This window comes from Mytilus galloprovincialis, chromosome 4 (assembly GCF_965363235.1).
Source record: "Mytilus galloprovincialis chromosome 4, xbMytGall1.hap1.1, whole genome shotgun sequence".
Taxonomy (NCBI): Eukaryota; Metazoa; Mollusca; class Bivalvia; order Mytilida; family Mytilidae; genus Mytilus; species Mytilus galloprovincialis.
In genome coordinates, this window is record NC_134841.1 from 32,190,778 (window position 1) to 32,211,996 (window position 21,219).

Genomic DNA, 21,219 nt, shown 5'->3' on the forward strand with positions numbered 1-21,219 from the left:
AGTCGTGTCCGTGCTTTTACTCATGAACTATTGAACCAAAACTTTTTATTATTAAATACGTTGTTACTGATGACAAAATGGAGGTCAAGTGCAATATTGATGATTGTCACTTTTAGCATTCAGGTGTTATATTCCTTGTGATATTGAAAAATGCTAGGACACAAATAAATGTTAAAAAATCTGGTTTGCTGTTGATCTGACAGCCTCTTGTTTAAAGTTTCTTACCTTATCTAACATCAGACTAGGACTTCTTTTAAAAGGAGTTTTACTGTGTGTATTGCTGTTGAGATTTCACAAAACATGGTCAACCCCACCACATGTTTGGGAATGTCCAAAGGGAGCAACCTCTAGCCTATGTTAGTCTTGTAATATTCTTTTTTATTTTAGTTAATTTATATGGTGTGAGGTCCATTTTTCCCTCCATATGTGGGATGTTGTAGCTATTTTGACAACCCATTGTTGGCCTTTGGCTGTTCTGCTCTTTGATCAGGTTGTTGTTACTTTGACAGTCTATGGTTTGGGACTTTGTTGCTATGTTGATGACCCATTGCTGGCCTTTGGCAGTTTTCTGCTCTTTGATCAGGTTGTTGTCAATTTGACACATTCCCCGTTTCCATTCACAATTTTATAAGAAGTGATATGAGTCCATTAACAATTCCCACCGGAGTATACCTTCATATGGAATTATATAGGAACCCCTCCAATATTCTTTCATGATTAAAATTATTGTATAAGTGTTTTAACTGTTTTTTGTTTGTAAAGGAGTGAAGAGTACAGTGAGAAAACTTTGGATCAAGCTCTGTCTCTCCAAGCACAGATGGAGGCAGATATGGGTGGAACAGAAATTTTACAACCACTTCAACAGATTTACAGTAAAAACTGTAAACAGGGATATCCACGACAGGTAATTATAGCTGTATCCTCTATCTGATATGGGATATTTTTTATTATTATACTTCACATTAAAATGCCATATTTTGATTGGCTAATACGAGGGTGTTAATTTTTTGGAATGTCACCCTTTCGTCCAGACCAATTAAAAATCAATAATTTAAAAGACAATTAATTGAATTTACATCAAGTTATTAAAGACAATTCTTAAGTACTACGTTTTGGCTCAGATCCTATTATTTTACTGTCAAAATAAAAAAAATAAAACATATTGCTACACTTCTGTTGATTTTTCTAATAACTGTTATGTACGTGACGTCATAGAAAATACTTTTAAATATAATTCATCTGTAAAAGACAATAACAATAGGATATTCAGTATGATAAATTAAATAACAAATAGCTGAGAGGGTGATGGAGCAGATTGTACCCCTCGAAAAAGCATTGTCAACATTGGCTTCGTTGCAGTTGACAATGTTTTTTGACATTTGAGTATGTCAGGTCTCTTGTCTACATTTTTTATGTCTTAACTGTTTGACATGAGCAAATAAATTAAGCTGAATTTATGTTAAATGAAATCCAGTCTCAATTGATCTGTTGTACCTAGTATTGAAAATAAGGGCAGGGTGGCATGAAATTGAAAATAATCAAAAACTACAAGTAAAATAAAAACTACAATGTCAAAATGAAATTAAAAAAAAAGTCAAAAACTAAAGATTGAGCAGCACATATTTAAGTCCATCAAAGACCAAAAAGAGCAAGATCCTTTAGAGGGGCCAGCAGGTAATATAACTGTTAGATACACAATGATTTATTAAGTGATTTAGTGTATGTTAACCAAACAAAATCTTCAGCACTGATGGATTTTAGGTTATACATGTTTCTTTTTTTTAATAAAGAAATTGGATCCTATCTAGATTAATGTTTTCCAGATATTCCTACTGACTGATGGAGGTGTCAGTAATACGGAAGAAGTTATAAAACTGGTGAAGAAAAATAACGGAAACACAAGGTAATAATATTTACTACAGTTCCTTCCTTTAATTTTTGTTTGAAGAGTCAAGAAAGGTTTTGTTATATAAACACTTATCAATAAAGGCATGCAAAATACTTATTCTCAGCTGATATTTGTCAATAAGAAAGTTATCTTTGAGCATAAAAAATCTTAACCAAATATATTATCCCTAAAATATTCATTAAACTTATAATCTATGTAGTTGCTTTAATCTCAAATTATGTGTAGAGTTTTATTATCTTCAAGCTCACCTGACCCTAAGGGTCAACTAAGCTTTTCTCATCACTTGGCTTACGTTTTTCGTTGTTGTATGTCATCATCTGTCGTTGTTATTGACCATTACATAAATCTTCTCCTCTGAAACTATGGGGCCAAATTTCACCGAACACAGCCACAATCATCATGGGGGTATATAGTTTTAAAAATGTGTCTCATGATCCCTGCTGCCAACCAAGATAGCCAACATGGCTTAAAATAGTACATAGGGGTCAAATGCAAATTTTGTCTTATTTTGAAAACTGTTATAAATAGAAAAAATTATGTGCAGAAATGTTGAGAATGTTGAGCTTTACCTATTGTTCATATCAGACAACTTCTAATAGAAATTATTGCCCTTAAAAAAATATTCACCCATTTTTTTTTAGCATAACTTTCTTAGAAACCAAATTATACAGGAAAAATTATCAATGACCAATGAACCATAAAAATGAGGTTAAGGACAGATGTACTATGCCGAACAGACATTGACACTTTACAACCAATCTGTCTATTAAATATAGTTGATATATTGCTTATAGTATACGAGAAAAAAATTTAACCATGAACACTTAACAGTTTGACCAATGAATCATGAAAAGGGGGTCAAGTTCAGGTAATACCTGCCAGAAAGTCGACATATAAACTTCAAAATCATGCCATACACCAAATGTAGTTGATCTATTGCTTATAGTTTTAGAAAAACAGAAAAAAAAACATAAAAACTTAACACTGAGCAAAGAACATTGAAAATGAGGTCACGTCCAAGTAAAACCTGCCTGATTGACATGTACACCATAAGATATTTCATGGTTCATTGGTCAATGTTTAGTTTTCTTGGTTAAGGGCATACGATACAGTTTTGATCTTGATTTAAAGTTTGATGAAAATTTCCATATCGGCTATTTTTTATCTGATTAAATCAAATATGTAATAAAAAATATTCCTTCATGTGCTACTTTTTGAGTTAAATGAGATCGAAATTTTGTATATATGCTCAAAATTCGGATTTGTGGCCGTAATTTCCTTTTCGAAAGAAAGACATAACTTTTTTGTTCTAAAAGATAAACACAAATTGTTTTTTTGCTAAATAATTTGTAATTTCTGCTTTTTATAAGTATCCTAAACATTTATGCATTTTTTATTCAGAAATAACTTATATTTATCAAATGGTCATGAACTGAGAAAAAAACGTCACTTTTTGCTGCATATTTATCAAAATAAAAAAAAAATGCACTATTTACAGTTTTATAAAATTTGGTCCACATATTCTCCCCGCAAAATGAAACAAAATGTTGTTTTAAAAAATAGGGGTCCATGCACTCGTTTTCAAATTAAATCAGTCTGAATGAAAAAAATCAGTCGAAAATTCTGCATCTTTTCCCAATATGTCACAGTTTGACGTCGCGAAAAAACATTTTACGTTAGCAACGTCATTACCTCCCCTGTAACTGTATCGTATGCCCTTAAGTTTGTTTCTTATTAGAAACTATAATCAATAGGTCAACTATATTAGTGTATTGAATGATTGTAAGGTTATCATGTATTCATGGTTTGGTTTACATGACCATGACCTCATTTTTTTGGATCATATTTAAAGTTAATGTGATAGTTGTAGTCTGGGACAATAAACATAATATCAATGGTTAGTAAAGAAAGCGAGACATTTCTTGTTTATAAAGTTCAGATTTTATGTTTCAGATTTGTGGTATTTTATTCATTAAAACAGGGGAATTTTTCAGATCCAAAAACAATTAAATCATGCTATACCGTTGTTTGTGCATCTGCCTGTCAATATTGTCAACATGTTGGACAAGAGCTTTAACTTATTTTCATGAAACTTTGCTGAATTGTTTATACCTATTGACTTACCCATAAGCTTTTATTTTGATTTTTATGAATTAAGATTTATAAGTTTCATAGTTATGAGATTGTATTCATAAAAATGGGCTCCTTATTGTCTGATATTTGTAGAAGTATTTCTGTTGTAGAGTGTTCACATTTGGTATTGGCGATGGAGCTTCTACCAGTTTGATAAAGAATGTTGCTAAAGCCAGTAATGGAAAAGCTATTTTCATCAAAGATAATGATAACATGCAAGCAAAGGTATGAATAAAAATAGAAAGATAGAAGCTAAAGATATCATGCAAGTAAATGTAGGATTAGATGACAGAAAAGATTCAAAGAGACAACAACCCAACCAAAGAGCAGAAAACAGCCCAAGGCTATCAATGGGACTGCAAAACAGCCAGAAAATTCTGCATCTAGAGGAGGACTTCAGCTGGCCTCTAAACAAAAATGTATACTTATTCAAAGAAAATGGAAGTGAGGAATAAAAAAACAAATAGGATTTAGAAAAAAACCAGTGTTTATTAGAAATCGAAAAAAGATAGTTTGAATTCTGTTTAAGACACATTTGCAAATATGAACAAAACAGTAAAAAACAAAAACTTAAAAAGGTTGTCTTAAACAACAGTTCTGTATTGTTAATTATGAGTTTGGCATTAGTGATTGGTTTATAAAATAATAATGTTGTTGATGAAATGATCTGTTTTTTGCAGGTGATCACAGCAATGAAAGGATCGTTAGACAATTGTTTGTCTGAAGTCAGTCTGCATTGGGATATAACTAAATGTTTTACAATTACAGATATCCCCAAGGAGCATCCAGTCGTCTTCCACGGAGATAAACTTGTTTTGTTTGCCTTGTTAAAATCCTCTGATGCCAAGGTATTCGTTTTACTATTTAATCATTCCAAGAAAAAATAAATAACATCCAAATACAATATATCCACTATTTTTGTGTTCAAGGAATATGTAGATATGGGTTAAATTTTTCCATAATGTCTTTTATACTATAAAATTGAAGATGGAAATGGGGAATGTGTCAAAGAGACAACAACACAACCATAGAGCAGACAACAGCTGAAGGCCACCCTGTTTATTTTCATTTGTATCATTAAATTATCTGCCATGTTTTGAATAAATAGAATACAGAATAACCAAAAGCTGTTGCAGTTTCATTGTAAAAACTCTATGTTGCTTTACATTCCTCATATTGCACAGGACATATTTTTCTGACTTACTTTCTATTATAGTGTATAAATATCTACACCTTATCTTCATTATACTATTGTAGGGTTAAGTTTGAAAATATGTAAAGGTAATAGAAATTTCATATTTCAAGCTGTAAGTCAACATTTATAAAACGGAATTGCTTGTCTTACAGAGGAAGATGTGATTTAAAAAATGATTAAAATGATTAAAATTAGTTTTGGGGTATACATCATTAAGAAGACAGAAACTCAAAAGTACAACAACACCTTAAACAGTTGTTAAAAGATAATGCATACATGTTTGCTTAAAACAGGGACAGGCGCATACAGAATGTGGTGAATTTATCTATTTTATAGGTGCAAAACCCTGCTCCTAATCTGAGACAGTGGTGTACAGTTTGTGTGTATGGTTTAAATCATTCTTTTTTTACCCTGAATCATGATTTTAAACCTGTGCATATTTTCTGAGTTGCAGAACTTTATTTGTCCTACCAATGTAATAACTTTGTGACAGGCTGCTCTATTTGTGATTAAAAAATGATGTTTGATTTGGGAAATGTATAAGGGGTTTATAGCAGTGATTATACATTTGTCTCTTTGATTCAAAGTCTGCTGGCAAGAAAGTCTAGTTTGATTTTCAGAAGGAAAATTACATTTGACTGAATAAAAAATAAAAATCTGGAAATATGAACTAGGAATTTTTTTTGTAATACATGTAGAGCAAATATTTATTGTTTCGATTTTAGAGTGGTATTTCTGGTTCCTTCAAATTGAAAGGAAGATTTGGAGGAAAGAATATAAGTCATAAAGTGAAAATAGAAATTCCAAGTTCTTCCCACAATGATTTACCTTTACATCGTGTGGCAGCTAAATACCAGATCAAAGACTTGGAAAATGATGATGATTGTAAGTTATACGAATGATGCCTTTGTTAGTCTTGTATGATTTGTAATTGTAGTTTTTGGACCAGCTGAAGCACGCCTTGTGGTGCGTGAGTTTCTCGCTGCATAGAGTCCCATTGGTGGCCTTCGGCTGTTGTCTACTCTTTGGTACATGTTGTTGTCTCTTTGACTTATTCCCCATTTCCATTTTCAATTTTATGATATAATAATGTCCTTGACACATTCCCCATTTCCATTCAATTCTTTTTTGTTCTTTATGTGTTCATACTTCTTTTTTCCTGGGAAAAACTACATTTCATGATAATTTGATATTCTGTTCATAGACATATAAAGATTTGGTATGAGTGCCAATGAGACAACTCGCTATCCAAGTCACAATTTGAAAAGTACCATTATAGCATGTTTATAATTTTATATTCTTTTCATGTTCATCACTTTATATATTTAATCTGTTTATGCCTAATATTACACCAAGAAGCAACCAATTACAAAGCTTCTGGAGTCATGTCTTTCACTGGAAAAAATCGTCAATTTCACAAGCCTTGTGACATCATTTACCAGATAGAAAGTGTGCCTGTATCCCTGCTCTATTAAAAGTTTCCAGCGTTTTCATAACTGTCATTCTCTAGGGTATTATAGAAATAAATAGGTTATGATCTGTAAGTACATTATCTTGATTACCGTACGACTGAGGGAGGATGACCATCTTATTAGGTTTTAATTTCTTAAATATTTTGTGCATTAAAAAATCAGACTTTTTTTTACCTGTTTGCTCAACATGTGATAGAAATGACACTGCCTACATTTTGGTCACATGGTGATGGAAGTCACTTGACAGATTCAACTAAAAACTGTATCCTGGAAATGCCGTATATAGTCAGTCATCCCCTTTACTTACTTATTAGTTATTAATTGCAAACGAAAGTTGCGCAGATGGCTATACACAACATATATTAAAAAGTGAAATTAAACTATAAATTTTTTATATCCCCACCTCAAGTCAAAGGGGCATGTTATGTTTGGGTTGTTTAATTTTTACAGTTCTTTAGTAATATCCCTTCATAATGTTATATGCAAAGCGAGGGCATCATCTGTGACCTATTGACACGTTATTATTTATTTTTAAATGAAGCAAAAACAGTATGAACCATTTTATTGAACACAGGAACTCAATCAGACTTTTTGGTTAATTGTGAAATTCTATTGTATATTCCAGCAAGTTATAGAAGGAATGGAAGCAATAAAGATAACATTGTATTGGTAAGCCAAGCAGCCAACATTATCTCCAAATACACAGCTTTTGTAGGTGTTGATAAAGATTCCAAAGTTCCTGTCTCAGTACTCCAGGAAGAACCACCATATTATGATGAGGATGGGTTAAAAGTAAGCAGTTGATTATTCATATCTTCTCATTTACAATTTCTTAATAGAAAACGTTATCAAAGGTACCAGGCTAATAATTACATATGCCAAACTTGTGTTTCTTCTACATTATTAAGACTCATCAGGTCACAGAGTTATGAATAATTTGGAAAAAAAGATTTCAGGGTGGTTTTTAATGCAATTGCTTTCATGCCATGGGGAGGTGAATGGCCATCTTTGTGACCCAGATCAGAGGCACTGCCTAGATTACACCCTTTATTTATGAAACACGAAAGGTCCTCAGATTGTGAACTATTTTTTAAACACATTTTAATTATTTCAGTGTAATAGTCTATATATGGGTGGTAGTGGAATGGTGATGAAAGGTTCATTGGCTCCCTGCAAGGTAATAAATAAACCATTTCTTGTTAATCTGCTAGATCTAAAGAAAGTTTGTCAAAATCATTTACATTTTTCAATTAGATTTTTAGTTGAAAAAGGCAATTTTTTAAACACATCAATTGGCCAGTAAACCAACAACACTGTTCAACATATGGTATTCAACAATGAGATAAATAAAGCAGAAACATTTGACAGCAAAAAGAAGGTTTTCTTTAAGAATTGAATGCTTCTTATGTAAATTAATTGGGGTTGCAAAAGCGTTGACTTAAGTACATTTTGTATGAAGTGCGGAAGCCATTCTAAAAATGTGTGCACAGTCAACGTTTTTAAAACCCTATGAAATTACAAAAAAAAGAAGCATTCAATACTTATAGTTACATTTTTAGCTAGGATCATGAAAACATATTGTATCAAGTTTTTCTTTAATTTACCTGTGCACTTTATTATGGCCATCTCGTGTCACAGGAATGTTACATTTCATTGTGTACTGAATGTTAATTTAAGAAGGATAGGTGATTGCTGTTAGCCAATCAAAATAACATATCACGATGAAACATACATGGACTGTAATTATTAGATTACTAGCTATGCCAATTTTCATGGATCTTGTGGGTATTGTTGAACCACAAAATTAAATTTTAGTGCAATTTTTTTTTTGCCTCACCAACATGATCTCCTATCTATTTTGGTCCATCAAACTATCACCCTCCCAATGGATACTCAGTGTATCTTGGTAGGGTAGGAACATGGGACAATGTTCGGTTTAATTAGATCGTCCCCTTTCACCTGGTTTATTCCATGCCTTGTAACTTGTCTCAGTCAAGCTACGCTAATTCTGCTTTTGCTGTACACTTACCGCTTCAAAATTCAGCACCTTCCGTGTTAGGGTGTATCCGGTACATCAATTAAAACAAAAAATTATGCTTAACTTGGCACTGGATGTCAAGTTTTCTTTGCAGAAACCCATATTTCTCTTTGATGTCAATAATTTATTCTGCAATCCATGTGAATATCGTTATATTTAATTTGAAACAAACAAAGTACTTCAAGCTCATTAGAACCTTGAGTTATGGATTCTGATGTTATTTTAATGAACTTTTAATTTAAGAGTTCAACAAAAGTTCACTTTACTATTCATCTTATGATATTGCCTTGTATTCAGAACAGCTGGAAAATATTCATAATATGGTTGTGATTTTTCCTATAAAGTATGTGAATGGGTAGGGTTTTTAGCATAAATCAATATATGAATGGGTGGAATTTTAAACCGCAGCCATATGTCTGTAATCAAATTAGTATGTTTTGACCCCATCCCCTTCCTGTAGATATATATATATATATATATATATACTTTTTTGCTGTTCAAGTGGCCAGGATGAAGGTTTTTGTTTATGTCTATATTTGTTAAATAAATTGTTATACATGTTATAAATTGTATACACTGGTTTCAATTCAGTATTAATTAATCTTCACTTTAAGATGATCTAGATAGTGGCCATATTTAGATTTTGAATATTTATTCCAGAATTTAAAAAAAGATTGATACTTGTGTGTAAGTCAAAGTATATTTAATTTTAAACACTTTGCTTGCAGTCAAAGAAAAAGGGTATATCTTTTGGAATGCCAAATATTTTTAAAAGAAAAAAGAAACCAAGTAAGTATGAGGTAAATCTTGACAAGTTAGGACCATGTACTTCATACTACATGCTATGGATCTTTTGATAAAAAGAAATGACTTATCTGTTCTGGAGAGAACACGGAAAAAGAAATCTTTAATAGTCCTTTTCGTTGCATTTATGTTTTCATGGCAAGAGTAGAGTATTTATGTCTAATGAGATGTAGAAAATATTTATCCAGCCTAAGTATGTATTATAAAAAGCTATTTTTATGCTCCATTTGGGCATTATGTTTTCTGGTCTGTGCGTCCGTTTGTGGTGGTTTTTGATAAAGTTGTAGTCCATTCAATTTGAAACTTAGTAAACATGTTCCCTATGATATCATTTGTCTAATTTTAATGCCAAATTAGAGATGTTACCCCATTTTTACGGTCCACTGAACATAGAAAATGATAATGAGGATAGGACATCCGTGTACTTGGGACACATTCTTGTTTGGCAGTATTTTGATAATTTATATTTCATATTAAATCTGTTAAAAATTCATATCATAACGCAGCATCGATGTGCCTATCCCAAGTCTAGAGTAATACAGTGGTTGTCATTTGTTTATAAATGTGTTACATATTTGTTTTTTTGTTCATTTTTTGTACATAAATTAGGCCGTTCTTTTTCTTGTTTGAATTGTTTTACATAGTCATTTCGGGGCCTTTTGTATTTTGTAGCTGACTATGCGGTATGGACTTTGCTCATTGTTGAAGGCGGTACGGTGACCTATAGTTGTTAATTTCTGTGTCATTTGGTCTCATGTGGAGAGTTGTCTCATTGGCAATCATACCACATCTTCTTTTTGTCTCGCTTGACGGAGTAAAAAAGCGAGACATATATAGGTATGCTGTTTCTAACCGCAGCAGCGTCAACAATGTATTATTTTGTGATTAGGCCTAGTTTATGGTGAACTACTAGTGGTAAACCAAAGATATTTGGTATGCAGTTGTATAAGTATTGGCACATCTCATTACCATGGAGATTATTTGGAACTTCCCCTCAGTCATGGTCTTTTGCCTTTGAAATTTTGCTTAGTTTTTGTCAAAAAAAGTTGCAGAAAGCTTGACATAGGGATAGTGATCCGGTGGTGGCGGGGCCGGCGGTGCTAGCTCACTTCTTAAAAGCTGTATATTTTAGAAAGTGGAAGACCTGGATGCTACATACTTTGTATGTGGATGCCTCATGTTACGAAGTTTCCGTCAGTCACATGTCCAATGTCCTTGACCTCCTTTTTATGGTTCAGTGACTACTTGATAAAAAGTTAAGATTTTTTGTAATGTAAAATTCTCTCTTATTATAAGTAATAGGATAACTATATTTAGTATGTGCATACCTTGCAAGGTCTTCATGCCCGTCAGACAGTTTTCACTTGACCTCAAGCTCATTTCATGGATCAGTGAACAAGGTTAAGTTTTGGTGGTCAAGTCCATATCTGAGATACTATAACTTATAAGCAATAGGTCTAGTATATTCGATGTATGGAAGCACTGTAAGGTGTACATGTCCAACTGGCAGGTGTCATCTGACCTTGACCTCATTTTCATGGTTCAGTGGCTATAGTTGAGTTTTTGTGTTTTGGTCTGTTTTTCTTATACTGTATGCAATAGGTCAACTATATATGGTGTATGGAATGATTGTAAGGTGTATATGTCTAGCTTGCAGGTGTCATCTGACCTTGATCTCATTTTCATAGTTCAGTGGTCATAGTTAAGTTTTGAGTTTTGGTCTTTTTTTTAAATACTATATGCAATAGGTCAACTATAATTGGTGTATGGAAATATTTTATGATCTACATGTCAGTCGCACAGGTTTTATATGACCTTGACCCAATTCTCATTGTTCATTGTGCTCTGTGTTAAGTTTTTGTGTTTTGGTCTGTTTTTCTTAAACTATAAGCAATAGGTCAAGTTGTATGGAAGAGTTGTTAGCTGTACATGCCTGCCTGCCATAGTTCATCTGACCTTGACCTCATTTTCATGGTTCAAAGGTCAATGTTTAGTTTTCTTCGTTTATGTTAAGTTTATGTGACAGTTGTAATAAAGCTTTATATTTAGGACTATCAACATAATATCAATGATTAGATAAGAAGGCGAGACATTTCAGTGTGTGCACTCTTGTCATGTATTAGTTTGTGATTAGGTCAGTTTATGAGGAACCACTAGTGGTAAGTTAATGACAATTGGTATGCAGTTGTTGCATAAGCATTGGAATATCTAATTTCCATGGAAGATATTTGGCCCCACCTCCTCAGTCATGGTCTATTGTCTTTGAAACTTTTGCTTAATTTTCATGTATTCATTTGTGATTAGGTCAGTTTATGGGGAACCACTAGTGATAAGTAAATGCTATTTGGTATGCAGTTGTATAATCATTGGCATATCTCATTTTCATGGAGTTTATTTGGCCCCTCCCCCTCAGTCATGGTCAATTGACCTTGCAACTTTTGCTTAACTTTTCATGTATTAGTTTGTGATAAGATTGGTTTATGGGGAACCACTAATGGTAGGTCAATGATATTTGGTATGCAGTTGTATTAGCATTGGCACATCTCATTTCCATGGAGATTATTTTACCCTGACCCTGATCAGTTATGGTTGATTGACTTTGAAATTTTGCTTAGTTAACATGTATAAGTTTGTGTTTATGTTTGTTTTAAGGGAACTACTTATGATAAGTCAGTGGTATTTGGCACATCTCATTTATATGGAGATTGTTTACTCATGAACATTCAGTCATGGTTCATTGACTGAATATTTGCAAAACTTAAATGTTCCAGTGTTGCTATTTTAATTTCAACATATTCATTATCGAAATTCCAAAATAGCAAGACATATCTCTGTGTCAATATTTGATGCAAATTACAGTCAAAAACAAGTCAACAATTCAACAAATAGGGAGGTTCTGTAATAGATAAAGTTGAATGAAGGTAGGAAATTTGGAATGTCACTAGAAAATGAAGGATTGAACGATAGAACCAGAAATGATGGCATGCAACAGGCTACATGCAGATCCTCTTGAAGGTCCTTCAAAAAGTTGTCACAATGTTCTTTAACATGTAGAGAGTGCATTACTCTTCTGTCACAAGACATCAAATTTAATATCCCCATTATCACTAAGCAATTGTTTCTATTGCCTAAAAAAAGCCCCACTTAAACATTGGTTTTACTGCTGGACAGGAGAAGCTAAGGGAGGTTTGATTAATTGATTGTTTGTGTTTAACGCCTTTTAAGCACTTGTGACTAGTTTTTATTTGTCACTTGATATTGAACTTCTAAGACCACATAGAATCTAAATGATACATTTGTAGTTTACTATAAAAAAAAATTGAGTTGCGGTAGGTCTTTAGAATATAAAAAATGGCTGTCATTAGTAATTTACCATGGAAACTGCACAAATGTGAAAAAATCAAGTTTTTGGTTTTGGTAAACAAATTAGAAATGCTTAAACTTAAAATCATTAGATTTTAATACAATGAAAGTGCCCACTATATACTGCTTTTGGATGATTTTGGCAATCATTGGAACGTACTACTATGTTGTCATGGAAACTACACCTAAAATTTCAAAAATATCAAAATGCTTCAAATTAAATGAAACATCACAGTAACAATTAGTAACATTGGTAGATGTGAAATTTGGTGTAGGAATTTAAAATGTCTGCTGTTACCATGGAAACAATGCAAAACAGGTCAAAATGCTCCAAAAACCTCAAAGTAGCATTTACTTACTTAAAATCATAGGTCAAATAGATTATAACTTTGAAGGTATGTTCCCTTTCATGTACCAATGTGGTATCTGACATTTTATTTTGAAAATGGTCTCTGTTACCATAGGAACCATCAAAAATGTCCAAAATTTCAAAAATTTCAAAATGATCCATAGTTTATGATACTTAGTACAATTGTTGACTGGCAAGTCTGGATGAGACTTTTGTCTTTGGAATTTCCAAAATGGCTGCCTTTGCAATGGAAATGGCAAAAATATGATTTTTTTTTAAATGCTCTGAATGTACAAAAAATATCTAAAAAGATGTATAGCCATGCACACATGTGCATTCACTGTTAAATTTTTTTTTAAATGGCTGCCGCTTAGTGGCAATAGGGGTGGGGTGACATCCCCTATTGCTTGCAAATCTTGTTATACATGTATATTGCATTTTGTAATATGTATAAAAAAATATATATTTTAGAGCAAGATTTTCCTATTCTGTACTGCATGGCGGATCCACCTCCAAGATCATCACCTATTAGAAAATCAAGCGAAAAAAGGTAATGAATCTTTTATATAAAATGGAAAAAAGTTAAATCACAACTATACTGTACTTTGAGGAAAATTCAAAACTATAAAACTAACACATTATTGTTTTGATTGTTTAAACTATTTATACCAACCTGTTTTAAGAGCCTCCAATAGATCTTCTGTGTCCAGCTCCTCTCGCCCTTAAAAAAATTATGATATGTCTTGCAAAAGAAGGTTTTTTGCCAGATGTTTATCAAATTCATATTTAAGGTTTATATCAGCAATGTCTCAGAGGTTAAAAGATTAGAGCCAATAAACTATTTTTAAAAGAAATATGTGCTTAGGAAATATTAATTAAATGTAAAATTGCTTTAAAGTACCGTCATGTAAACATACTTGCCAGTTTTTAATTAGTACACATTCAACAGATTTCTTGTGAAGACATTATAAAAAGTCTGAAAAACAAAAAGTAAAATCACAAATATACTGAACTCCAAGCCGAAACACATTAAACGAATGGATAACAACTGTCATATTCCTGACTTGGTACAGGCATTTTCATAGTAGAAAATGATGGATTAAACCTGGTTTTGAAAACTAGCTAAACCTATCACTTGTATGACAGTCGTATCAAATTGAATTATATTGACAATGATATGTGAACAAAACAAACAGACATAATAGGTAAAAATGTCACAAATAGAGGAACAACAGCTACATGAACCCAAGCAAAAAGTAGGGGTGATCTGTTGTGGCACCTGTTGTGTTGATCAAGTCGGGTGATCTTGTCATATCTTATATCTTGTTAACTATTCATGCAAGCTTTTTATAAAATTTATACCAAAGGTTTATATAAGCAATTTCTCAGAAAAGTAAGAAAATTAGTACCAATTACAAATTTTTAGTAGACTTAGTTATGCCCTTCGTGAGATGGAAAAAAATATTTTAAATGTTTTCAAATTTGTATCTTAAGATCAGATATCTGTGATGATTTCTTTAACCAGCAAAGATAAGTTATGAGTACTTAAGTAAGCTGTGTCTTGTAGTGGCAGCTGTGAATAAAACAATTTGTAAAACTTTGTGACTATTGGTATAAAGGTTTAAAGTTCATCTGACTTAGATCTCATTTTAAAGGTTCATTGGTCAAAGTTAAGTTTTTTTTTTTAAATAAAATAAAAGTGTAGGTCACTGTGCTTTTTTCCAAGCTACATGTTGTGAAAAATTGACCAAATTTGTATAGATTTTTCTTAAAGAAACACTTTTTCTTAATAGAAAGAAATCTATATGATAGAAGTTTGAAATTCAGTCCCTACTCAAATGACAAACAAAAGCCCAAACTTACCAAACAATATTAGAATTTCACTTTTATTTCAGTATTAACAAAGCAATAACTCACTTATTTATTGTTATATGAAATATTTAAGCGCATGAATTTCAAATCTGTTTCAATATTTACAACCAGACAGATTGTGTACTGTTATTGTACAATCCAATACTGTAATTGTGCTTATTTTCGCGGTGTATTTATTTTCACGAATTTCGCGGTTGGTTTATTTTCGCGAAAATAAATACACGCAAATCTAAATCAAACCTTTCAACTGAAAGCCATAATTATAAAATCGCAAAAATAAATACCTGCGAACGTGTTTGAAAAACACAATGCCCGAAAATAAGTACCAGCGAAAAAAAGTACAAGTACAGTATACAGTGAATCTACCTTAAAACATTTCGTAGAATTCTTCCAATTAGCAAACTGCCCACGAAAATACAAATGAAGTGGAGGAAATGGATGTAAGGAATTATAGGCAACCAATGAGGGAAAGTTTTTTGTTTGGACAAAATGAAACTTTCAATTGAGGAGATATATACAATCTTTGACTTGCTAAGTAATTCATTCATTAGTGGGGATGTATACAGTCTTTGACCTGCTAAGTAATTCATTTATTAGAGGTGGTGTAAACAGTCTTTGACCTGCTAGGTAAATAAAGGCAACAGTAGTATACCACTGTTCCAGATTCATAAATTGATTGAGAAAAAAACAAATCTGGGTTACAAACTAAAACTTAGGGAAACATCAAATATAAGGGAAGAGCTAAGCCACAACAGAAACACAACATTAAAATGTAACACACATAGAAACAAACTACAATATAACAATGCTCTTTTTCCATTCAATAGTATGAATAGAGGGAATGAGTATAGTCTTCTGCGTCCGTGTACATTTACGCCAAACATTTATCATTTTAAAATGAAAAATTAATTTTCAAATTGCTTTAAACTTATCATTACTTTTTATATTATCCTCGTGAAATTAAATATTGTAATATCATGAAAATTACAAATTTCTAATCTCATAACGAAAATGATTTTTCAGAAGTGAATTCAACAGTTTGTTTATACATTTATCAAACCAATAAACTTTAAATTTGTAGAGTATTTTGCAAAATCTATTTTTCAGCTTAAAATGAAAAATGTTTGGCGTAAATATACACAGTCTCTTCTGGATACATTTTATCGTTATTTTTTCTAGTGAGCCTATTTGTGACAGCATGGATACCTTTGAAGAATCAGATGAAGATGAATTGTGTGCTATGTCACCTGACAGATCAAATTTTGGTGATTTATCATTAGGACGCAGTGAAAGATCTGGTATGATGAAAAGAAGTAAAAAAACAAAATCATCAGGAGATAAAATGATGATCATTGTGTCACTGCAAAACTTTGATGGTTCCTGGTCGCCATCATCTGAGCTGGAATCAGTGCTTAATATTACCCAAAAGGAACTAGAAGCTAAATACAAGGTAAGATATGATACAATATGGTCTTATTTGGCCTGTCTGTTTTAATGTTGAGGTTATACATAATTAAAAGCACATAGATTTGTATCAATGTTATTACAGTAGATATATTTGTGACGTCACAGACTAGTCTGTTCTATATGTGTTCTATACGTTTTTTGTGAAAATTTACAAATTGTATTTCTTTTATTGATGTTTTGTGGACCCACAAATAGCACACGCAAGTTCCAACTAAATAATTCCTCCAATTGATGGCTTTAGAAAAAGCATCTTTCATGTAAATATGTTTGGGACACTTGCATGTGCTTAATAAATTCTTTCTAAAAATATGTTTGAAAAGGAGTAGGTTCAGTAAGACCCCTTTTTGGCCCCAAAATATAGCAGTTTTAGAAAATTGTGAAAATGTAATCTTTAAGCTATATTTTGGAAAGTAAAATGCTTCTGTAACATAAATATGGGCTGTTTTCGACAATACACTGCATAAATATCGCGTTCTAGCATCATTAAGTCATGCTAAATTACTGAAATCTTCAAAATTTTAGCATTTGGGTTAATTTTTAGACAGTTTCCATCTAAAATGAAATTGGCCGCATTCATGTTCATTCATAATATTGAAATGTAAGTTGTATTTGATGATAATACAAAACAAATATAAAGGTTGAGGATGAACGCGGATGCGGCCACTTTCATTTTTGACAAGAAACATCTGAAAAGTGATGTTTTTTGGCATATTCGATAGATTTTTGTCGAGCCTCCGACTTTAGTCGAAAAAGCGAGACATAGCGATCCTACATTCCGTCGTCGACGGCGGCGTCCACAAATATTCACTCTGTGGTTAAGTTTTTGAAATTTTAATAACTTTCTTAAACTACACTGGATTTCTACCAAACTTGGACAGAAGCTTGTTTATGATCATAAGATAGATATCCAGAAGTAAGTTTTGTAAAAATAAAATTCCATTTTTGCCGTATTTTACTTATAAATTGACTTAGTTTTTCTGCAGGAAATCATTACTTTCAGTCTGTGGTTAAAGTTTTAAAATTTTAATAACTTTCTTAAACTATCCTGGGTTTGTACCAAACTTGGACAGAAGCTTGTTTATGATCATAAGATAGTATTCAGAACTAAATTTTGTAAAAAATTAAATCCGTTTTTTCGGTATTTTACTTTTAAATGGACTTAGATTTTCTGCCAGGAAACAGCACATTCACTCTGTGGTTAAAGTTTTTAAAACTTTTATAGCTTTCTTATACTATTTTTAATTTGTACCAAACCTGGACATAAGCTTGTTTATGATCAAAAGCTAGTATCTAGAAGGAAATTTTGTTCAAATTTTGTACCTGTGTATTTTTCTTATAAATGGACTTAGTTTTTCTTCTAGTTAACATTACATACAGTCTGCAGTTAAAATTTGAATAACATTTATTAGATTCATAAACTATCCTGGATTTTTACCAAACTTTGGATAGAAGCTTCTTACAATCAAAAGGAATATTTTTATTGATTTTTTTCCTTTTTTTTTTTTTTTGTTCAGCCTGCGATTTACAGCAAAAGAAAGCGAGACACTGGGTTCCGTGGAACCCTTACAAATTTTTCATATTTAAGCTTGAATCAGAGCGTTTTTAATGACTAAATCAGTTAAAATCTTTCACATAAAATAATCGAATCAATTGAAATAGACACTTAAGTATTTAAAAAGTGTCCAAAAACTTTCGTTAGATGAACCTGAAATTTGAGGCCAAAATCGGCCCTTACCGAACCTACTCCTTTGCTAATTTTTGTTATTTTGTAGAAAAATCTGAATTATGCTATCTTTGGAAGTGGAAATTTCAGTAAATAAGCATTGTATGCAGTTTAAAATTTACTTATACTTAACAACTAATCTTTAAACTGATTTTTTGCCGCCTCATATTTCTTGGCCAAATTTGCCCTAAGTACATCCTCTTTCAATTAGTAACCATAGTTTCAAACCTGTTGAAATAAAAAATCAGGTCATTACATGCCAAAAATTGCATGGAAACTGGTGTCATTTATTTTCACTGAGCAAAACATTGAGGGGGACATTGAGATAGCGAGCATCCGTCTGTCAGTCCTCTCTTGTTAATGCTGACATGTAAAATTCTTGCTTGTTCTTTATGAAACTGATGTCATAGATGTATATCAGCATTTTTTTTTTATGAGTATTCAAATCAGTGATGAAATATGTGTTATGCCCTTCGAAACATATCTCATACAGAAAATTGCATTGTTGGCTCTCTCATGTGAACAATTCCTGCCAGATTTATATGAATCTAATGGCATAGGTTTATATCAGCAACTTATTAGAAGAATACGAAAATCAGTGCTGATCAATTATTTTTGAAAGAGTTATACCCCTTGGAAACATTAATCATGAAAAATTTCATCGTTAACCCTCTCATTTGTACAGTCCTTGACAGATCTTTTTGAAACTTTTATGATAGGTTCATGTCAGCAATGCCTTAGATGAGTACAAAAATCAATACCAATCAATTATTTTTAAAAGAGTTATATCCATTGGAAATACTGATTTTACATTTACATTCTTAAAAAACTAAAAAAAAATTAAACAAAACGTTTTTTTTCCTTTTCATCTTTGATAGATAAAGTATGTGCATGGCAGAGGACATCGGAACTTTGTTCTATTATATGATGAAATTCACTCTGTAACCAAAATGATTGTTAAGGATGTAATACCACCAAATCATAGATCTTCACATCCGGTTGCATATGAAAAAGGGTTCAAAAAGATATTCCCTTAAATTCGACAGTTGTACTTTTCCAGTATATAAATAATTATACAGGAATATAATCACTTCCTTAGTGAAAAAGTCATTACTTCAAAAAAAAATTCACCAGACATAAGTTGTTTCCTTTTTCCTTTTTCCTTTTTCCTTTTTCCTTTTTCGATATTCAAATTTTGAAGATATTACAAGTCCAAACTGAATTTTTTTTCCCCTCAAAATTTTTTTTCACAAATTTTTTTTCCTCAAATTTTTTTTTCCTCAAAATTTTTTTTTTCCTCAAATTTTGTTTTCCTCAAAAATGTTTTCCTCATATTTTTCGTTTCCTTATTCGTTTTCTATTTCCTTTTTCGATTTTCATTTCCTTATTCGGTTTCTATTTCCTTTTTTGATTTTCATTTCCTTATTCGGTTTCTTTTTCTTTATTCGGTTTCTATTTCCTTATTCGAGTTTCATTTCCTTATTCGGTTTCTATTTCTTTTTTCGATTTTCATTTCCTTATTCGTTTTCTATATTCTATTTCCTTTTTCGATTTTCATTTCCTTATTCGGTTTCTATTTCCTTTTCAATTTTCATTCCTTATTCGGTTACTTTTCCTTATTCGGTTTCTATTTCCTTATTCGATTTTCATTTCCTTATTCGATTTTCATTTCCTTATTCGGTTTCTTTTTCCTTTTTCAATTTTCATTTCCTTATTCAGTTTCTATTTCCTTATTCGATTTTCATTTCCTTATTCGGTTTCCTTTTCCTTTTTCGATTTTCATTTCCTTATTCGGTTTCTTTTTCCTTTTTTCATTTTCATTTCCTTATTCGGTTTCTTTTTCATTCTTCGATTTTCATCTCCTTATTCGATTCCTTTTTCCTTTTTCAATTTTCATTTCCTTATTCAGTTTCTATTTCCTTATTCGATTTTCATTTCCTTATTCGGTTTCCTTTTTCCTTTTTCGATTTTCATTTCCTTATTCGTTTTTTATTTCCTTTTTCGATTTTCATTTCCTTATTCGGTTTCTATTTCCTTTTCAATTTTCATTTCCTTATTCGGTTTCTTTTTCCTTATTCGGTTTCTATTTCCTTATTCGATTTTTCATTTCCTTATTCGGTTTCTTTTTCCTTATTCGATTTTCATTTCCTTATTCGTTTTCTATTTCCTTTTTCGATTTTCATTTCCTTATTCGGTTTCCTTTTTCCTTTTTCGATTTTCATTTCCTTATTCGGTTTCTTTTTCCTTTTTTGATTTTCATTTCCTTATTCGGTTTCTTTTTCCTTCTTCGATTTTCATTTCCTTATTAGGTTCCTTTTTCCTTTTTCAATTTTCATTTCCTTATTCAGTTTCTATTTCCTTATTCGATTTTCATTTCCTTATTCGGTTTCCTTTTTCCTTTTTCGATTTTCATTTCCTTATTCGTTTTCTATTTCCTTTTTCGATTTTCATTTCCTTATTCGGTTTCTATTTCCTTTTCAATTTTCATTTCCTTATTCGGTTTCTTTTTCCTTATTCGGTTTCTATTTCCTTATTCGATTTTAATTTCCTTTTTCGGTTTCTTTTTCCTTTTTCGATTTTCATTTCCTTATTCGGTTTAATAAGGAAATAGAAACCAAATTAGGAAAAAGAAACCGAATAAGGAAATGAAAATTGAAAAAGGAAAAAGAAACCGAAGTAGGAAATGAAAATCGAAAAAAGGAAATAGAAAACGAATAAGGAAAAAAAAACCAAATAAGGAAATCAAAATCAAAAAAGGAAATATAAACCGAATAAGGAAATGAAAATCGAAAAAGGAAAAAGAAAACGAATAAGGAAATAAAAATCGAAAAAGGAAATAGAAAACGAATAAGGAAACGAAAAAAATGAGGAAAAAAAAATTTGAGGAAAATATT

General features: G+C 31.5%; 1 protein-coding gene across 6 annotated transcripts in view; it reads left to right on the forward strand.

Annotated features, from left to right (window-relative positions):
* LOC143071914 (von Willebrand factor A domain-containing protein 5A-like) overlaps window positions 1-21,219 on the forward strand; it is a 38,145-nt gene that overhangs the window by 14,377 nt on the left and 2,549 nt on the right. For 4 of the 6 annotated variants that reach the window (XM_076246599.1, XM_076246596.1, XM_076246598.1 and 1 more), the window contains 10 exons: window positions 763-904; window positions 1,824-1,903; window positions 4,153-4,267; window positions 4,723-4,890; window positions 5,963-6,122; window positions 7,335-7,501; window positions 7,824-7,886; window positions 9,476-9,536; window positions 13,735-13,813; window positions 16,315-16,585. In XM_076246599.1, coding sequence (XP_076102714.1) covers window positions 763-904; window positions 1,824-1,903; window positions 4,153-4,267; window positions 4,723-4,890; window positions 5,963-6,122; window positions 7,335-7,501; window positions 7,824-7,886; window positions 9,476-9,536; window positions 13,735-13,813; window positions 16,315-16,585 — 1,306 coding nt within the window. The remainder of the gene's footprint in view (window positions 1-762; window positions 905-1,823; window positions 1,904-4,152; window positions 4,268-4,722; window positions 4,891-5,962; window positions 6,123-7,334; window positions 7,502-7,823; window positions 7,887-9,475; window positions 9,537-13,734; window positions 13,814-16,314; window positions 16,586-21,219) is intronic. The other 2 variants (XR_012976992.1, XM_076246597.1) reach the window with 2 other exon arrangements.